The 18,149-nt window shown below is 38.3% G+C and overlaps 1 protein-coding gene across 1 annotated transcript in view; it reads right to left on the bottom strand.

Moving 5' to 3' along the window:
- LOC110499391 (CUB and sushi domain-containing protein 1) overlaps positions 1-15,914 on the bottom strand; it is a 404,263-nt gene extending 388,349 nt beyond the window's left edge. The window contains exon 1 of the mRNA XM_090213058.1: positions 15,558-15,914. Within this exon, the coding sequence (XP_090069184.1) occupies positions 15,558-15,624 (67 nt within the window). The 5' untranslated portion in view covers positions 15,625-15,914. The remainder of the gene's footprint in view (positions 1-15,557) is intronic.
- Positions 15,915-18,149: the final 2,235 nt, after the last annotated feature.

The raw sequence follows: 18,149 nt of genomic DNA, 5'->3' as shown, positions 1-18,149 counted from the left end.
TTCTTTCAAATGTAATATGTGTAACTGTCATTTTCAAGTGTTTTTCATGTTTGCAAAGGCAGGGACACAAATGCCACCACAATTCAAGAACAAACCACCTATACTGTGCAAACTAACAATCCACCTAATTTTATGAATTTCAAACCAAGTTGGAACAAGAAGTATTAACAAAAAGTATTGCCTGCTGTCACATTATGATTAGCTGATGCCAGATTAGCTAAGTAGCTAAGACAAATGTAGCAGGACTTTTTGGGAACAACAATGAAGATATCGCCTTTTTCCTAAATTGTAGGATAATTCATTCGTACAGGACCAACTAAAGCTGTGGCTTTGGCAGCAGCAACATGCATTATTGCTGCTTATCCTATATAAATATTAACCATTCAAGGTAGAAAATGAAGGACATTTTTCTACACCATAAAGCCAACTAAACAGAACCCCTGTATAAAATAGAACAATTCAGGTAGTATTTTGTGGCCTGAAAGGGAGCCGGTGACAGATACAACCTGTAGGAAACACATAAACCAGGCTTAGCCAGGATTTGTCCTGTCACTCCTCTTGATGCCACTCCTTGGCCCTCAGGATTATTACATGTGGGGGATTCTCTGCCCTTTGATATCTTTTCTGTGTGGATCAATTCAATTTTTATACAGGAATACTGTACATTCAACATTGTCTCTGTCACCACCAAAGCACCTCGGACGCATGTCTACATGTGTGGTTACACAAGCATCCAACAATGAGATCATGACCATCTCCCTGATCAGAGTACAGTGGCAATCTGCAGTTGCTACAGTACATCCATTGTTTGACTTATAAATGAATGATGTACCCATTGATTCTTGAAGAATATAACTTAGAAATGCCTAATGAGCTAAGTTCAACTGTCGCACCCCATCAGAACTCAAAATGTAAGCTTGGTTTACTCCAATGTTTGTCAACAAAGTAAATGTAAATAAACACTACAGTATATAGCCTCAAAATATGATTCAACTATCATTTTGATATGATGGATGGTCCGTCCTTGCATCAATAGCTCTGTCTATGAATTTGGGAGTGACATTTCCTAAGCCCTATCCCTCAGCTTTTAACCAAAACAGAGGCAGGGATACACTGCTATTGTTTCAACTGCTGATTGCTGCTTTACTAGTGCTTGAGACTGACTGAATAAAGCTATCTTCAGCGTTAGACAATTGTAGAGGCATAATGTAGCTACAAAAATATACATTTTAAAGTATATGACCCTGAAAGCAATGCAAGCTGCTATGATTCACAACTTGATAGATTCAGAAGGAGAAATAGTGTTGTGCAAATCAACATAAGTTTCCAACATATGCATATAGAATTGTCCTCAACAAATATCAATAACATTTCATTACAAAATGAATCTGTCACATAAATAAAATGTAAAATCAGAGGAGGAACATGACTTTGATGGTAATCCAATCCATACCAGTTGCACCTTTTACTCACAAGCCGGCTTGAAACAAGACATCCGGGCTCACTCTTGGAATAATGATGCTCAAATACGAGAAAAACATTCATTTAAACACTTTAAGTGAATACCCTGGAGACAAACCACATCCTGACTGTTGATAGATCTAGGTGCATCACAGTAGGGGGTCTGCAAATCTTTCCACAGCTGACGTACCCTTTACGCTCCATGACTTCTTAGCTAAAGTTAATGTAAATTGTTGCTTTTATGAGACAAATGACAACAAAATGATACAAGTAGTAATGAGAAAAAGTGCTTGGTTATTTTTTGCATGGAATAAAGTCACAAAAAGTGTGGAATATGTCTGGACCAAATGTACTGTGACTGACACAAAAATTGGCGTAGGATCTATTCTGGTTACTGGTGAACATTAGAACCAGATCTAAAGGACAGTTGTATTTTTTTATTTTGTTTTCATATCAAAAATGTCCTACCAATATCAAACAGAAGTATTGAGATGTATCCAATAGCCTGGTGTCTCAAACCAGGCTCGGGATCTTAGTCATTGAAGTGTGGCCATAGTTGGATTGTTCCAATGATGGATGTGAGCCAGATTGAGGTGGATTTTATTTTTCCATTTCTGACTGCAAACATGCCAATAGGTGGGTGTCCTTATCCACGTTTTTACTGTGAGAAATAGACAACAGAAAATCTAACGAAATCTGGGCATTCATCACTGTTTCAATACATTCCAGTTCCAGGATAGTACTCTCATTGGGTAAGAGTAAAGCTTTCTGAACTGGCCCCAGGAAATGGGCCAACTTTTTCCTCTTTTAACCTCTTACCGCAGTGGGCTAAATCAGGGTCAGACAGTGTTTCTTGGTAGTCTTAAACAAATGCACTTTGAAACAAAAGTAAACACCTCACACACATGGTTATGGTCTTAAAAAAAGAAGACAACTGTACCATGTCAGACATAGAGTTGAAATGTATTACATTTTGGGTTTGCGTCCCAATATTACACTTAATATACATCACAGAAGACTGAAATATAACAAAACAGTTTGATATAGAAAGATAAAAAAGTGGCTGCTAAATGGCATATATTATTATTATTACATATAAAATATAGCCAAGAGACTCTATACTTTTGTAATTCTCATAAACACTCTAATCTGCTGATTTATAAATAATTATTTTGATCAGATTAGTGACCACATGTATTTGTACAGTAACTCCTATTTGTTCTGGTCTTAATGGCACGTAATGGCGCATAATGGTCTTAGTGGAACATAACAATATAAATATATTACTTATGAGAGGCTTTTGGAGGCAGTTTATTCCATTGCATATTTATTACATATTGCACAAATTAGAAACCCAGTGGGACAAACTGATTGCAATGACACATCTTCCTAGCGACATTACAAAATGATGCTTCTGACTTGATGGTCATAATGCTGACCTCCATACAACCTCTTGTAAGCTACAATCTCATAATTCAGACCTCATAGCTCTAAATTATAACAGATCCATTGGACAATATCTATTCTCATCATTACTAAAGACGGAAAACACAACGCAACAACAGGTAATTCAATTCAAATTATAAAAGATTTTCTGTGGATTATTTAAAATAAAGTTGATTAATTATGAAATGATGAACATTCCACCTATGAGGCCACTAGGTCATTTGACTGCATAAATGGGTCAATGTAGGTATCAAATAGTCACATCTCACAGCTCACATTAGTACTACAGGTAGGTTTCTATTGAACATTTTCAGGAGCAAAGGCAGGAAATAGGGAGGTAGAAAACTGAATAATGTAGTGATGGTATCTCTGGAGAAGCCAATCAGAACCACCTTCCAGTTTAACCGCTATTGCCACTGTTTCTCAGATTACCTGTGATGCACGTCTCAGCACACTGAAAGGAACTTCACTTCACACTAGTCCGACCAAACGACTAGATGTGGTATTTCTAAAGTACTTACACAAGAAAGTATGTTCATGGAGTACAATGTTTTAAGAGGGTAGTAGAATATTTGAAACACCTTAAAAAGTTGAGGAGAAACTTGCAATAGTCCAGTAAAATCCTAGCCTTGCAAGCTGCTGATCCTGTGAGCTTACATGAATGTTCGCTGTGGCGAACATTCATGTAAGCTCGCAAGATCAGCGGCTTGCGAGGCTAGTAAAAATCCACCTTCAAAAGGTAAATGTCAAATACCAAGCAGCTGGCAACTCCTATTTTTGGCAATATTTCTGCCCTTTAGAGAATTTTGATTAGGTTGCTGGCATTTTCTTGAAGTGTTACGTAAAGCCTCTCCTGAAGCTTTTCTTTCTGCGATTCTCATACCCTCAGATCTCTGGCTCCAATTACTGTCAATACATCTGTGCTGCCTGCATGGACAACATAGCACTAACAATGCCTGTTCTATTCTATTGTGAAACACTGCAGTTGTCCTCAGTTCTCTACTGAAGGTGTCAAAGAATTGTCCAGAAGCACCACAATATGTATTTTTACCATGTTTAATGACTCTTACTCTTTGATACTTAGCAGATTTTAGAGAGCGAGAGAGAGAGAGAGAGAGAGAGAGAGAGAGAGAGAGCGAGCGAGAGAGAGAGAGAGAGAGAGAGAGAGAGAGAGAGAGAGAGAGTGAGGTAGATCTATGCTCTTTCATATAGAGACAAGGATCTGAAGTTCCATTCACAGCTAATTAAATTATTAATGTCTATTTGCGTACACAGGTAAGCCCAACACATGGTACAATGAGTACAATGCTGATGGCTGAAATTGCAATTAAGGGATGCAGCAGGAGTAAACACATTGATGTAAATGTACAGTATCCAGAGCACCATTCAGGGCCTCATCTGTTGCTTCTCACATCTCTCTCTAGTTCAGTCTTGAAGTGAGAACTTCTTGATGAGACTGATTAAGATTTAGTCACCAGAATGTTGTGTGGGTGTGATGTCAGATTATGATTCTGTCACTGACTACGTATTGCAGAACAGCTAAAGCTGTTAAGTGCATGAGTTTTTAATGGACTCTAAATTTAGCTCAATTACTTCCTCCATTCAAATCAGATGTCTGCAGCGTTCTCTTCCCATTTTACCAAATAAATGATTTCAGGACGCTGAGCTATTTTCTGCAGTGCAATCAGAATTGATGAGATGATCACATTTTCAGTTAAAATCTACAATTTCATGCATATATGTTGTTATGCTGTATTTTTTGGAAAGGCCCGCAACTTGTGAGGAGGAGGATCTCTACATATGTTTCTTATTAAATGTTTTGATGTATAGTGCTGATATTAGCCAATATGCTACTGAAAGTGACCAAATTTTCCTGACTACTCACTAATGCAGTTGCTTATATCCATGACATTACTGACAAAACCGCTATTCTGCAAAAACAAAAAATACTCTAATGTGTCTAATCTGATTCTAACAGTGTTCCAGGCAGGTTGTAAAATGTAATCAACTGTTCAAAACACAAGAGATTAGCTAGTACTGTAGTGTAGTGTAATAGCTATTAATAGCTATCAGAAATGAGTCTGGATTCATCACACTTGTTTCTCAACCTCATTTCCTTTCTCAAATTCTGACGTCACGCAAGAAGTACTAGCACACTGCCTAAATGGGAAACGCAGATTTCTCATATCCGACAAGTAAGGAGGACTCTAAAGGAGAGGTCAGGAAAACCTCTTCATATCTGACTAGTTAGGAGGACTCTAAAGGAGAGGTCAAGAGAACCTCTTCATATCTGACTAGTTAGGAGGCCTCTAAAGGAGAGGTCAAGAGAACCTCTTCATATCTGACTAGTTAGGAGGACTCTAAAGGAGAGGTCAAGAGAACCTCTTCATATCTGACTAGTTAGGAGGACTCTAAAGGAGAGGTCAAGAGAACCTCTTCATATCTGACTAGTTAGGAGGACTCTAAAGGAGAGGTCAAGAGAACCTCTTCATATCTGACTAGTTAGGAGGCCTCTAAAGGAGAGGTCAGGAAAACCTCTTCATATCTGACTAGTTAGGAGGACTCTAAAGGAGAGGTCAGGAAAACCTCTTCATATCTGACTAGTTAGGAGGACTCTAAAGGCTAAAGAACTAGAATACAGTTTGTCTTTTTCCTAAATATACTGGTCGGCCTACATCTATATTTACTCCGGAGTTTAACACTCACAAACGTCCATTGAATCTTTACCTCTTGCTATTTTATATTCGTATTTATTCTACTAAGGCACTCTTCAAGACAGACTTAACCAAACTTAGTATAAAACAAAGAAGGCTATACATGTAGTTTATTGCTGGTGCTTTTTACGTGTATACTAAATACTTTGCGTTTTGTCAGTGATTTTGGAAGAGACACATAGAACACATACACTGTTTTAGAAAGAAAAACATTTGAATGAATAGAAACATCTACAATTCTTAGAAGAGGCAAGAAGCATAGCTTTCCACACCATTTTAGACTAAATTGTGTAATCACTCAAATACCATCCTATTTATAGGTATACACTTTCCATTGAAAACATTGATTAGACAGATGGATGCAAAGTTGAGAGCCAAAAACATACATTATTTAGCAGACAGCTGGCTCTATGTGACAGCAGAATCTTTTATTTTGAGTTTGTGACAGCCACCCCATCTCCTATACAAAGTAATGGAGAGTTTTGTGACTTCAAATATAGTTCCCTGTCTAGTTATTTCCCTTGGTTGGGCATTAAGTTGGAGATCCACTTAATATAATCCATTTAAAAGACCCCTCTCATACATATATAACCAATAAGGCCATTTGCATTTAAAAGCGTCCAGAGTCAGCAGATATCGTGAAATGAACGCGTGAAATGTACTTAAAAAAAATATGTTTTCTTGTGATCACGTGATCTTATGTGAAGTTAATGTGATAACGTGACAACATGTAAAGCAAAAATGTGATAACATGAAACTACATATGTGAAAACGTGATCACGTGTGAAGTGTTCCAAAAACACATTTTCACATGATTTCACGTGAAATTTCATGCGAAATCATGTGATTTTCCACTTGTGAAATGATGTGTTTTTTCTGTACAGGTTATGGAGACCAGGGGCAGAATAGAAAAAAGTCTACATGGTTTGGAATTCAGAAAATATGCATTTGAATTAAGTGGCTGTTTGGCACAGTTTAGGGATGATATTGTCATTTTGAAGTGGTTTCCTACCATTTGGGATGTACGGTATATGATAATTGGAATGGTTCAGAGGAGAAATTTGAGGCATTTAAAATGACTCTGTCAATCATTCACTCCATTGTGTAGTGTACTTTACATTGCCATATGAGTGAAGTGGTTTGCAGAGGATGTGTGGTGGAGGAATGCTACTGTTGCATTCATATAGCATTCATATTTAATAGGCTTTAAATGGATTGTGGTTTCTGAAATAACCACAGGGAATTGTGAAATGTCACATGGTCAAAGTCGTCTCATTGGTTGAAATTGAGGTGCTTAAACGACAAGGCTCCAAGACTTCGCTAGCACACTTAAGGCGTACAGGTAATATGCATGATGATGCAGTCATCATACATTCTAAAAATGGTCAGCATTCAAAAGTATCAACATTGCCACATGGAAATAGATATAGGACTGGGAGAATTTAGTGGTTGTTGTCTTCTGGTGAGTTAAGAGACAGTTTTAGCCATACACTATTAGAAAGAAAGTTTATTTTGGCTGTTCCCATAGGAGAACCCTTTGAAGAACCCTTTTTGGTTTCAGATAGAACCATTTCTGTTCCATGTAGAACCCTATTGGGTTCCATATAGAACCCTTTCTACGAGGGTTCTACCTGGAACCAAAAATAGTTATACTTGGAACCAAAAAGAAGCAGTAGATATGTTCTATGTGCGCTCTTTCTATGTTTCCCATTCAAAAGTTTTGTTTTTGCATTTTTGTAAACACAATATTTTTTGTTATTGAAAATTTATTTCACAGAGGTTTAGATGGTACAATGATTCTCAACACAATACTTGGTTGTTTTGTCACATAAACTGAAATTAAGCCAACCATTCGAATTTTAGAAACCAGGAAATTACAGAGCGTATGTCACTCTGGATAAAGAAAAAATGTACAGTACCAGTGAAAAGTTTGGACACACCGACTCATTCAAGGGTTTTTCTTTATTTCTACAATTTTCTACATTGTAGAATAATACTGAGGACATAACAACTATGAAATAATAGATATGGAATCATGTAATAAGCAAAAAAGTGTTAAACAAATCAAAATGTATTTTATTTTTTACATTCTTCAAAGTTGCCACCCTTTGCCTAGATGACAAGCTTTGCACTTTCTTGGCATTCTCTCAACCAGCTTCACCTGGAATGTTTTTACAACAGTCTTGAAGGAGTTCCCACATATGCTGATCACTTGTTGAATTCTTTTTGTTCACTCTGCGGTCCAAATCATCCCAAACCATCTACATTGGGTTGTAGTCAGGTGATTGTGGAGGCCAGGTCATCTGATGCAACAATCCATCACTCTCCTTCTTGGTCAAATAGCCCTTACACAGCCTGGAGGTGTGTTTTGGGTCATAGTCCTGTTGAAAAACAAATGATAGTCCCACTTAGCACAAACTAGATGGGATGGCGTATCGCTGCAGAATGCTGTGGTAGCCATGCTGGTTAAATGTGCCTTGAATTCTAAATAAATCACTGACAGTGTCACCAGCAAAGCACCATCACACCTCCTCCTCCATGCTTCACAGTGGGAACCACACATGCGGAGATCATCAGTTCACTGCTCTGCATCTCACAAAGACACGGCGGTTGGAACCAAAATTCTCAGAGGACAGATTTAAACTGGTCTAATGTCCATTGTTCGTGTTTCTTGGCCCAAGCAAGTCTCTTCTTATTATTGGTGTCCTTTAGTAGTGGTTGCAGCAATTCAACTGTGAAGGTCTGATTCACGTAGTCTCCTCTGAACAGTTGATGTTGAGATGTGTCTGTTACTTGAACTCTGTGAAGCAATTATTTGGGCTGTAATTTCTGAGGTTTGTAACTCTAATGAACTTATCCTCTGTAGCAGAGGTAACTCTGGGTCTTCCTTCCTGTGGCGGTCCTCATGAGTGCCAGTTTCATCATAGCGCTTGATGGTTTTTGTGACTACACTTGAAGGAACCTTACATTTTTTTGAAAAGTTCTGGGTTGACTGACCTTCATGTCTTAAAGTAATGATGGACTGTCGTTTCTATTTGCATATTTGAGCTGTTCTTGGTCTTTTACCAAATAGGGTTATGTTCTGTATACCACCCCTACCTTGTCACAACACAACTATTGGCTCAAGCGCATTAAGGAAAAAAATTCCACAAATGAACTTTTAGCAAGGCACACCTGTTACTTGAAATGCATTCCAGATGACTACCTCATGAAGCTGGTTGAGAGAATGCTAAGAGGTGCAAAGCTGTCATCAAGGCAAAGGGTGGCTACATTGAAGAATCTCAAATATATATTTTTTTGTATTATTTCAAAGTTTTGATGTCTTCAATATTATTCTATGATGTAGAAAATTGTAAAAATAAGGAAAACCCTTGAATGACTAGGTGTGTCCAAACTGTTGACTGGTACTGTATGAAAAAAATATAAATGCAACATGCAACAATTTCAACGATTTTACTGATTTACAGTTTAAATAAGTAAATAAGCCAATTTAAATATAATTCATTAGGCTCTATTTTATAGATTTCACATGACTGGGCAGAGGCGCAGCAATGGGTGGGCCTGGGCCATAGGCCCACCCACTTGGGAGCCAGACACATCCACTGGGGTACCAGGCCCAGCCAATCAGAATGAGTTTTTCCCCACAAAAGGGATTTATTACAGACAGAAATACTCCTCCGTTTCATCAGCTGTCCGGGTGGTTGGTCCCAGATTACCCCGCAGGTGAAGAAGCCGGATGTGGAGGTCCTGGGCTGGCGTGGTGACACGTGGTCTGCAATTGTGAGGCCAGTTGGACATAGTGCCAAATTCTCTAAAACGATGTTGGAGGCGCCTTATGGTAGAGAAATGAACATTCAATTCTCTAGCAATAGCTCTGGTGAACATTCCAGCAATCAACATGCCAATTGCACGCTCCCTCAAAACTTGACACATCTGTGGCATTTTATTGTGTGACAAAACTGCACCTTTTAGAGTGGCCATTCATTGTCCCCAGCACAAGGTGAACCTGTGTAATGATCATACTAATTAATCAGCTTCTTGATACAGTATGCCACAGCTGTCAGGGGGATGGATTATCTTGGCAAAGGAGAAATGCTCACTAACAGGGATGTAACCAAATTTGTGCACAAAATTTGAGAGAAATACGTTTTTTTGTATATATTGAACACTTTACATGTTGCGTTTATATTTTAGTTATGTATAGGTCAGCTGTTCAAAACTATCCGAACAATGTCCAACCCAGATTACTTTTAAGAGTCATGTTCAAAAGGACTATAGCCACAGGAAAATATCCAGTTAACGCATTCAAGCAGTAGAAATGAGGTAAAGGACTGACGCTACATTTCTAATAAAGGCACTATTTCTGCTTAATTAGGTTGTTTCACAAATCAACAAGGTCAACCGGTTTCAATCAACAAGTTCCTTCCTATGACTGCACTCTCTCAAGGTCTAGAATGTCACATTTGCATGCAAGGCTTACTTACGGATTCACAATGTCTTGTAGTTTGGTAACGACCCAATGTCATCTAATTGTCACCATGTATCTGCATTGGACAATCAAGCACAAGTTATGTTGGCAAATGAAGTTACCACCCTGCTTGTGTTACAGCCTCAATGTAAATAGGTTTTTACAGTAATTTCACCTTTTTAATACAAGGTCGTTGCACATATATTGGCAAATAATTGCAACAAATTGATTTTTGTAGCCCTCTAAAGCTGTTGCCTACACATCTCTGCCCCCATCATAGGGTCTCCATCTGTGCATTGTAGACAAACAGTTGAGTCTAGAATTTCAGTGACTCAAGGAGCTTGCTTTCTATCATACGGAGAAGTTAATAAACATGCATTTGTTGACCATAAACATATTCATGGTATTGCAATGATATAGGTCGGAAATGTGTATGATGCGTTTTCTTCAAATAATCTGTAACATCCTGCCTGATAAAACAAGATGAATTAGTCCTTGTCTGTCCAAAGTCCCCACATGCCTTTCAACAAGGCATAGCAGCAGTCATTGTCATTATCTCTGATGGCACAGCTGTGACAAAACTAATGGTTCTTTCACAAGCCTGGGAACCATTGAAAATGCCTGCAGCATCGCTAATTCCCCTGGAAACCGTGACACCCCCCCCAAAAAATATTATGGGAGTCGAAAAACCAGTGTTTGACGTATGGTTTATGCACACTAGGCCCTCTGTGCAGAAAGTAGAAGCTTCAAATGCTGTATCAGTCTGGATAAATGAGTACCAACGCTGTAATGAAGGTGAAAGAATGAAAAATCTAAAATGGCGACTGCCTTGCCAGCGACTCCTAAACTCGTCCTTTAACAGCATCCCGGGGCTAAGGATGCTAGCCTACTGTAAGAGGAGGCCATCACAGTCTTACTGAACCCAAATTAAATATTTAACCTTTGTCATTGTGCCATTTCAAACTAGATTCTTATGATGAGTATAAAAAAACCATTTGGGCTTAGTCCTCTATTTCTATGGAAATGCCAGCTACACTACATCAAATGACCAACATGGAGAGACGATGAATATAAAGTGCCAAATCCTCCCTTTACTATGATGATTGCAGCATCAAAAAAATATATATATCAGGAAGTTAGCGTGTGAGGGGTGAGTTCAGACCAACGATTAATTAAATTATATATAGAAGAATTGGAGTGATTATGAGATAATTTGATCAAGTATTGTGAGAGTCGGTCAAAGTTCTCATTATGACCAGATATGGGTCTTTTTTATAAATAATGGGGCCGATGTGTGAGAGAAATTAAAGGGAATACATGCAAACTGGCCCATAATTCCACCTATGCAACAACATACATCCTTTAAGCAGGGTTTATACAGACATTGAAAAGTCAAATTCAGGACTTCAGAGACTTCTTAAAAGGACTTAATTGTAATTTTCAAGGACCTCAACTTTATACAATTATAAAATGTAAATAATCGTACATATAGAGCCTAATATAGACCCTTCCCACACACACACACACACACACACCTTTTTTGTGTTTGGCCTTGCAGTGCATTGATATTCAAATGAATATTACATTCTACAATATGTAACAATAATGTGGACATGGTGACTAAATATATTGGATGCATGGAGATTTTTCTGTACCCTATGTGGCTGACGCAGGCACACATGATAAAGCCAGGAATAGCGGCAGCATTAATCTCACTATTTGAATCTCACCATCACTGTTTTTATAATGAGAAATTGAGCAAAAACCATGTTCCTTTTTTAATGGAAGAATTTGTAGGGAAAGCCAAGTTGAAGCCAGCATTAGACATTGTCATCCCAATAATAACCACACGTGGATTTACTGCAACAGAGTAGCACAACATCATTCAATTGAATCAGAGAGAAACAAACGAAAACGTGTAAACATCTCTCACAAAAACGGATGAAAAATGAAATCACAGATAATTATAAGGGAGCAGGAGAACGGTCTGCAGATTTTTTTTTAAATTGCACTACAGATGACTGTATCGGTCCGCTAATACAGGACTAGTAAAGTCCCAGCGCTGAAGACATCTATATCGGTCCGCTAATACAGGACTAGTAAAGTCCCAGCGCTGAAGACATCTATATCGGTCCGCTAATACAGGACTAGTAAAGTCCCAGCGCTGAAGACATCTATATCGGTCCGCTATTACAGGACTAGTAAAGTCCCAGCGCTGAAGACATCTATATCGGTCCGCTAATACAGGACTAGTAAAGTCCCAGCGCTGAAGACATCTATATCGGTCCGCTAATACAGGACTAGTAAAGTCCCAGCGCTGAAGACATCTATATCGGTCCGCTATTACAGGACTAGTAAAGTCCCAGCGCTGAAGACATCTATATCGGTCCGCTAATACAGGACTAGTAAAGTCCCAGCGCTGAAGACATCTATATCGGTCCGCTATTACAGGACTAGTAAAGTCCCAGCGCTGAAGACATCTATATCGGTCCGCTATTACAGGACTAGTAAAGTCCCAGCGCTGAAGACATCTATATCGGTCAGCTAATACAGGACTAGTAAAGTCCCAGCGCTGAAGACATCTATATCGGTCCGCTAATACAGCACCCTCAGCGCCCCTACTTCCCACGGCTATGCCCTTGTATTGTTTAAAATTGCAGGTCTAGCATTAAAAACAAGATGTATGTGTCATATTATTTCATTACCAGATAATGTTGTGAATAAGCCCACTAGGCAATGTAATTTGTTGTCATTTTATCCAGAATAATGAATAGGAATAACTTTAGGTGTGGTGAAAAAGTATTTCCTACACAATTGAACACAGTAGCCTTGGTGTTAATCCAAGGTACAAAAACATACTATGAAAACATGAACTCATTACCTCTATGTTTTTTTCTGTTAAATCTAACGAGACCCTGCTGTAAATCACATAGAAAACAACAGTGATTAGATCCAACGTGGATCCAGGCACAATCACAACCGTGGATTCCAGCACTTGGGCTGTTGTTGTGTCGCATGCACTATCACAACAGCTGTTCGTCACTTGATTGTTATTTGGAAAATTCCTTCCTGGATCAGATGATGAAGTGTGAAAATATCAGGGCGTAACTAATCAGCTGGACACCAAATGTGCATCCAACAATTATTATGCATAATTATTGAAGAACACATTAATGACAGTATCGATTTAGGTTTTAAGTATCAAGATATCGTGACTCCTTCGGGTAGAAGCATTAGATTTTGCAAAGGCATACATTTTTGGGGATTTGTGTGCCTATGAAAACTGTTTCCATCCCATAACATAAGGAGACACGAAATGTTACGTAGTTTCACTGCATTTCTGAAATCTCTTTACAAAAAACTGTCAGACAGCAAGATCCAGGATTCTTACAGGGTTAAAATTCTATGTCTAATTTAACTGATTAATGATTCATGTATGATAAAAGGGCAATTTACACTGCCATAAATGAAAGGACAGAAAAGGAATGGTTTATGTCACACAATTTTGGACAAATCCGTCAAGACACCAACCATGACAAAGGGTTAAACGTAGGTTTTTAAATCAAATCGTGAATTTCATTGAATGTACTGTAGCTATGTTGCCCTTATATCTTAATGTAATGACAGACAAAAAAATTGGCTTATTATTATCGATGACTTATCGACAGCTGTAACAAGTTGTCCAGTGTAGGAAATCCTCACTGGTACACTGGTTTATAGAAAGACCTAGAATCCAAATGCATCAGAACAAGCATGTGATCTTGCCTAATATGGCTGCAGGAGTGGGTGGGTGGGTGTGTGTGGGAGTGGTGATGACACTGCACTTCACTATCAATTGTAAGTCAAAATATGAATTGAAGGTAGAAGAAGTCAGGGGTTCACTCTATGTCAGGAGGCCGGCCTATGACCTGTAAGCGTGCCGAGGGTGTTGTGTTTAGAGATTCAGACACTCCTCAATTTAGAAACATGTAGCCCGCATGTGCAATTCCAGGGTGATTCCATGGCCTTACTACGTGAGACTAACATTGAGAGACTAACATTGAGAGAATGTACAAGCTCTGTGGTTAGGCTGTCACTCACAGACAGCAATACAAATAGTCATATAGTCTATTAGTCATATATGCTGCTGAGGTTGCTATGTTACCTGGGGTTATGGTAAAAGTCTAGTTTTGATGACACAAGTGAAACAATGTTGAATCACCAATATTCAGATGTTATTGTACAACAACCTATGCAGTGAGCCTCCCTTGTCAACATGTGTTCCAGAGGTTTTTTTCATGGATAAACGTTTGATGTTAGGGTAGATTGTAGCATCTCAAATAGCCTACTAATATGAAACTAAGGCATGTCATTATCATCACTGCCAATTGTCAGAGCAAGATCGGAATTCTCATCATCTGGTACAGAAATGCGTAGCAGCCAGCTAGCTATGAGTACAGATGCTTCTAATATATTCAATATTCAACTGTGGCCCCTGAACTGGTTATCCCCTTCAATTACATTTACGTGATTGAAAGTGTCATTTTAAGAGGTATTATTGAGAAAAAGTAAATGATGATAGCCTATTTGCCAAGTCATCTATGTGTTTTCATTACTAGCAATATATTCTTAACCATCACAAATATGAAACATGAATTGCCCCTTCACTGTACCTCTGTGGTTTACCATTAAAGATAGAGACAGTATTTCAACTAAATTACACAAAACCTATAGATATGATCAAAAAATAACTCGTATATGGGAACCAACATAGTCTCAAATAAGAAGTAGACACATCTCAAATAGGCCTAGATTATTATTCCAATAATGGCAATGAAACATATATGAGAATAATGAAACCACTGCAATAATATTACAGGGGGAATTATTGCACAAGTGTATGGCAACGATTTACAATCCATGGTGAAGAAACAATAAATAACAGGCTGATAACGAATCATGAATAATTGGGCTAGAGGAATATTAATGGTAATGAAAATGATAGCCTAATCATGAAACCTCTGTGGAGGCCAAGGTGTTTCTTTCACTCAAATGTGGCTTTTTAAAACACTTAAAACCATTGTGGGGCACAAAGACACCGGTCAGCCTGGGCAAAATAAAATGTAAAACCTATAAAGGCGCTATTGATGAGCCACTTGTGCAACGGCATGCCAGTCTCACTCGGAAAAGCAGGAATGAGACCGACCGTCAGGTTTTAGTCATAAGCTTACGTATAAACTGAAATTAAGCCTACATTGTAATTTAACCATGGACTACCATCAAAATACACAATAAACCACAAGTATTAATCAGGCGTTTAGTCACCGTAATTGTGAAACGTTTTGCTTCTGGATAAATTGCCCTCATGCAAGTTTTTCTCAAACTATTAAACGTCAGATTATCATTGATGTTTTCGTTAAACACGTCGAACAATAATTTTGACAGAGTCGCATCTATAGAGAGCAAACTACACATATGGAGTAACTTACCGTTAGCTGCGGTAATCAGACCTGCAAAAATAAGCAGGGTATGCTTAAATTTCCCCATCGCAGTCATGTTCGTTGTTATTCCACGCAGCCACCGGTTTCTTGGGTTTTGTTCAACGATCACAAAAATGCATAGAGATCCAGCTTTGGCAAGAAGATGTGACGCCTATGGTGCAGGGATTCGCCTATATTAGCTCTCATATCATCAAGAAAGGCTACTGCAGAGATACGAGATCGTAGAGATGAGACCCAAATAGGTTTCCTGGATGCAAGTATAAAGACAGAATGCGTAGGCAACTAGGAGATTGCAAGAGAGGAACGAATAGAGGGTGCCTGTATCCAACGGAAGGAGTTGGACTCAACCATCATATATGATGCAGGGGAATTGTAAATCAATCTGAGTGCCTTCACGGCAACTTTGAGACGGGTAGCCTACCATTCTGAAGAAGCACCAACACAGGTGCAAATGCATATAACCCAGTGAAACGCATGTTAGCGCCGTAATATCGACTAGTTACTAGACCAAGTGGCGACACCGTGACCAACAAAAATGACATGTTTTTATATTGATACGTTGTACGTTTCTGCTTTACACGAACCCTAAGAATAAAACCAAATTCACTAGATCGCACGTGTATATTGATACACCGGTTACATAACCGATCAAATTCATATGCAAAGGATTGTTGTGTGTAGCCTAGGTGTTGATGGTTTAACGTTTGCCCAGTATGTAAGCAGTGTAAACACCGCTGCTTTATAGACAGTTAATGTAACACTACATAATATCATCACTCTCTCACTATCACCAATGTTATGCTCCCTCCATTTGGTTAGGTAACCTACAAAGACATACATAGACATCATTATATTTCATGAATGCACTTTTGTTTCAGAAGGTGTGGATGACTGAAGCTGGGATTCCCTTTACAAGGCGGATGTTTACTTGGATCTATTCGATTATAAAGTTCTCTTGTCAAAAAAATCCTGTAGGATTAGGGATTTTTCCAATAGAATCCTATACGTTTTTTTCTAGGTTAGCCTACACTACCCGGATTGCTGTACTGAGAGCAAAAACGTGGCATTTTCCTGAACAGGTAACTAACGGAAGACAATTTATCAAATTTCAAATGTTCAAATAGGCTCGATCACAATTTGTGTTTGGCTTTTCACGTGGTCATTACTACAAAAAAAGATCACTGCCAAAATGAAAAGTATTATGGTTAGTCCAGCTATTTTCTATTAACTGCGTCAAGTACACTGGACAGCGACACAGTAAACTAAAACGTGTAACTGCTGCCATCTAGTGAAAATTAGTTTTAAAAAATTGAATGAGACAAAGTCCACCATATATTTACATTTACTAACAATTAATCAAGGGTCTATGCAAACAAGAGTTCTGCTGAGATTTATATTTGTTTATTTTTGTTATCCATAGATGAGACAATTCAAATGTAATTCAACACACATTAACAACCAGGTAGACTAATGTTCTATTCTGAATGTGGCACTGAAAGCACTGAATTAGATATTAATATGGGTGTGGACATACACATGTCATTTTCTGTTGCTCTAGATTAATTTGAATAACAAACTTCCCTGAGCTGAATATTATAACTGATTAACAGTGACATTGATATTTCTGTATAGTCTGCAAGGTCTAAGTATGCCATCATGCATATTTCATTGAGGGATTCATGCATTGGCTGTTCAGTGAACCACGCTTGAGTGATGAGTTTAATAGCCTATGCTTTAATTCAGTGTACTAGCACAGTCTAATAGTCTATGCTTTAGTTCAGTGGACTAACACAGTCTAATAGCCTGTGCTTAAGTTCAGTGTTCTAACACAGTCTAATAGCCTATGATTTAGTTCAGTGTACTAGCACAGTCTAATAACCTATGCCTTAGTTCAGGTGGTCACATACTATTGTTTTCTTGGCAACAGCACTAGCCATGTCATTCTGTTAACTACCTGTAGATATTGAGTACCTGTGGCTTATCACTATTACTAGGTAAAATGGCTACTGAAAAGCATGGACATACAGACCTTTAATCATAATGAATATTAAAAATATTTGTACATTTAAATCTAAATAAAAGAGTAATCCTCTAAATATGAGTGGGCTGGAAAGTCATGAATTTATGAGCACACCAGTGGACTCCTTGCCTTACTCAGTCACCTACTTGTCACTTAGCCTACTTGTTAGTTAAATTCAGTACTACAGTTTATGATACTATTTTCTCATAAAGAAAAATAGCATGACATTCAATTCATGGATTTATTGATCTATTTGACATTGATGTACTGCAATGGGCCTGTCTCTGTGTTCTACAATTTATGGAAGGCTTTAGGGCCAATCTATCAAACCATTTGAGGCTGCCTGTGAGTGAAAGTTGTTATGAGCACTGCGTAAGCAAAAATTCTACCTATTGCACCCAACTTATGACAAACACATTTGCTAATGACAGTACTCTGCAAATAAATGACACCACAATTCACTCACCCTCCACCCACAGGTTGCAGGTATGTAGTTCAGCGAGGGGTGATGATTGGCAGCGCATACACGCAAACCTCTTGTGGTTAATTAACTACCACAC

The sequence above is a fragment of the Oncorhynchus mykiss genome, chromosome 20, assembly GCF_057628025.1.
Source record: "Oncorhynchus mykiss isolate SJ-2025 chromosome 20, ASM5762802v1, whole genome shotgun sequence".
NCBI classification, from domain to species: Eukaryota; Metazoa; Chordata; class Actinopteri; order Salmoniformes; family Salmonidae; genus Oncorhynchus; species Oncorhynchus mykiss.
This window is presented reverse-complemented; position numbering and strand designations above follow the sequence as displayed.